At 34.9% G+C, this 3,112-nt stretch overlaps 1 protein-coding gene across 1 annotated transcript in view; it reads left to right on the top strand.

Moving 5' to 3' along the window:
- Positions 1–3: 3 nt before the first annotated feature.
- LOC107574625 (caskin-2-like) overlaps positions 4–3,112 on the top strand; it is a gene marked incomplete at its 5' end in the record, with an annotated part of 28,432 nt that continues 25,323 nt past the window's right edge. Inside the window, 2 exons of the mRNA XM_016261064.1 lie at positions 4–51; positions 311–419. Coding sequence (XP_016116550.1) covers positions 4–51; positions 311–419 — 157 coding nt within the window. The remainder of the gene's footprint in view (positions 52–310; positions 420–3,112) is intronic.

Genomic DNA, 3,112 nt, shown 5'->3' on the forward strand with positions numbered 1-3,112 from the left:
CACGAGGCTGCCCTCTATGGGAAAACGGAAGTAGTACAATTATTGCTTGATGTAAGTAGATGGATACAAAATATTGGGAAGTGTTGATTAATTTGATTGATTTCTTGTCTTATGTTATTTATTATCAAGGAAAAATGCTGTGAATTGTAGAACCAGTTTTGGGGGCTTTCCCACAGTATAGTGCTTGAGTCTGTCATATCAGAACACAATGATATATCATTTTTTGTATTTCTGCCGGTATACAGAGTGTTTTTTCTCACCTGAACTAACCCTCACATATCAACCCAACCCTTCATCATCTGACACTTAGGCTGGGATTGATGTGAACATCCGCAACACCTACAATCAAACAGCCCTGGACATTGTGAACCAGTTCACCACTTCACATGCCAGCAAAGAAATCAAACAACTCCTTAGAAGTGAGTCAGAAATCCAAAACTCCTGTTGTTTTCCTTTTAATTTTTCTTTTTACCTTTCCTTCCTCTTTCTTGCTGTTTTGCAATTTTCCTTTACCCTTTCATTTATTCCCTTTCCCATTCCTTACTTTGTCTTTACTTACTTTTTCCATTCCTTTCTGTTTCTTTCCATATATTTTTATCCTCTTCCTTTCCTTTCCTTTCCCTTTCCCATTCCTTACTTTGTTTTACTTACTTTTTCCATTCCTTTCCTTTTCCTTTCCATACATTTTTTTACCCTCTTCATTTTCCTTCTCCTGGCATTTCCCTTTCTCCTTTATTCATTCTGACCTGTCTTTCTTCTTTCCTTTCCTTTCCTTTCCCATTCTTTACTTTGTATTTCTTTATTTACTTTTTCCATTCCTTTCCTTTTCTTTTCCATACATTTTCCCCTCTTCCTTTTCCTCCTCATGGCTTTCTTTCTTTCTTTCTTTCTTTCTTTCTTTCTTTCTTTCTTTCTTTCTTTCTTTCTTTCTTTCTTTCTTTCTTTCTTTCTTTCTTTCTTTCTTTCTTTCTTTCTTTCTTTCTTTCTTTCTTTCTTTCTTTCTTTCTTTCTTTCTTTCTTTCTTTCTTTCTTTCTTTCTTTCTTTCTTTCTTTCTTTCTTTCTTTCTTTCTTTCTTTCTTTCTTTCTTTCTTTCTTTCTTTCTTTCTTTCTTTCTTTCTTGTCTTTATATCCATCCACCAATCTGTCCATCCATCCAACCATCCATTTACCTACAGTATGTATCCATGTCTATCCATTTGTCTTTCCATACATCCATCCACAGAATATATCCGTCAGTGTCTATCCATTTGTCTTTCCATTCATCCATTCATCTACAGCATATATCAATTTGTTTGTCAATCTATTTATCTCTTCATCCATCCATCCATCCACCCACCTACAGTATATATCCATCAGTCTAAACCATTTGTCTTTCCATCCATCCAAAGCATATACCCATCCATTTGTCTATCCTGTCTTTCCATCCACCTACAGTATCTATCCATCCATCCATCCATTTATCCATCTGTCCATGAATCCATCCATTCATCTACAGTATATCCATCCATCTGTCCATACATTTGTCTTTCCACCCACCCATCCGACCTACAAATATTCAAGCAAATTTTCAAAGTTTGTCTCCACAAACTTTGCTTTTTAGTTATAGTAATTACAGTTATTTTAATATCTTTGAATTTCAGTTAATTTTAATTATACGTCTTTACATTCAAATTCAATTCACATTCAGGAATTTAAAAAGCATTCTCAATTCAATTCTCACTGGTGCACAACTGAACTGAGAACTGTAAAATCCACTCCGTCAGCAGAGAGCGTGAAACGGTAAGATGAGCCTTCCCCGTGAGTAAAGCCCAGATACAGCGCTGCAGTTTGTTTACTAGTCTAATTATTTCTTACAGGGAGGATTAGGTAACATTTGCATTAGGAGTTTGCCGATGGGCCGAAGGTAATCCCAGTCTTTGCTGTGCTCTCGGAGGATAAGACGCTTGGCACACACTTAGGGAGTCTGTTAAGACATTAATAACAGCCAGGGCACTACATGTTACAGTTAGGAGACACACTGGGGATGGAGGGGATATGCATTTCTACCCAATTAGAATGATGCAATATAAGCAAAAAGAGAAATAATCTCCCCTGCAGCACTACTTCTGCAAAAGGGGATTTGCTGACACGCACAGCGCTGGCCGAACATGCACGTGGATACACACCCACATTCTCTACAGCATGATCTGATGAAGATTGACTCACCAAGGCCATGAATGCGGCAGCCAACCATTACACTATGTACCTTGTGAGGAGTGATACATCCTGGGACAGGGAGCACTCTGCACTGTTATCCATCAGCAATGCATCACATTTAAGTCAGGAAATGGGTGCAGGTGCAACTCTACTGAGAGCAAGTCCAGGCAACTCTACTGCACCAACCATCCTGCCTAAAACAATAGCGTCCAGTTTTAAAATGCTCACTTAAACAAGACAGTACTTATGGAAAGGCTCGCTCACACACACACACACACACACACAGGTAGAATGCAGCAGAAATTAAGGTTCAAAAACAGCCAGATAGTGCAGAATTTAGGGGTCTTGAGATGTGTTTTAGAACTTGACAGGTTATTAAAAACATATTTCGTCTATATACAGTTATACTATATAATATGAAAAGTCAAAATATTATTTTAGATTTTTTTTGATTGTATATATATCAACACTAAAATAAAAAATAATTAATTTATCTAAAATATTATATTGATAAAAATAGATTTCTTCTTATACATTTTTATATTAAATACAAACAAATATTTTGTCTTTATTCACATCTATTCATATCTTTAGCTAAATATATATATATATATATATATATATATTTTAATATATTTTTTTATGTATTTTAATATTTTTAATATATTTAAATATTTTACTTTTTATATTAAATAAAAATTAACCAATAATACATTTATATATATATATATATATATATATATATATATATATACGCATATACTAGGGGTGGAATTGTACACGGATGTCACGGTTCGGTACGTACCTTGGTTCGGGGGTCACGGTTCGATACGATTTCGGTACAACAGGGAAAAAAACAAATCTACTATGCTGGGTTTCATTTAATTTATTTTGAACAGACAGTAGTACAAATTA

Source organism: Sinocyclocheilus grahami, unplaced genomic scaffold (genome assembly GCF_001515645.1).
Source record: "Sinocyclocheilus grahami isolate Dianchi unplaced genomic scaffold, SAMN03320097.WGS_v1.1 scaffold2292.1, whole genome shotgun sequence".
NCBI lineage: Eukaryota > Metazoa > Chordata > Actinopteri > Cypriniformes > Cyprinidae > Sinocyclocheilus > Sinocyclocheilus grahami.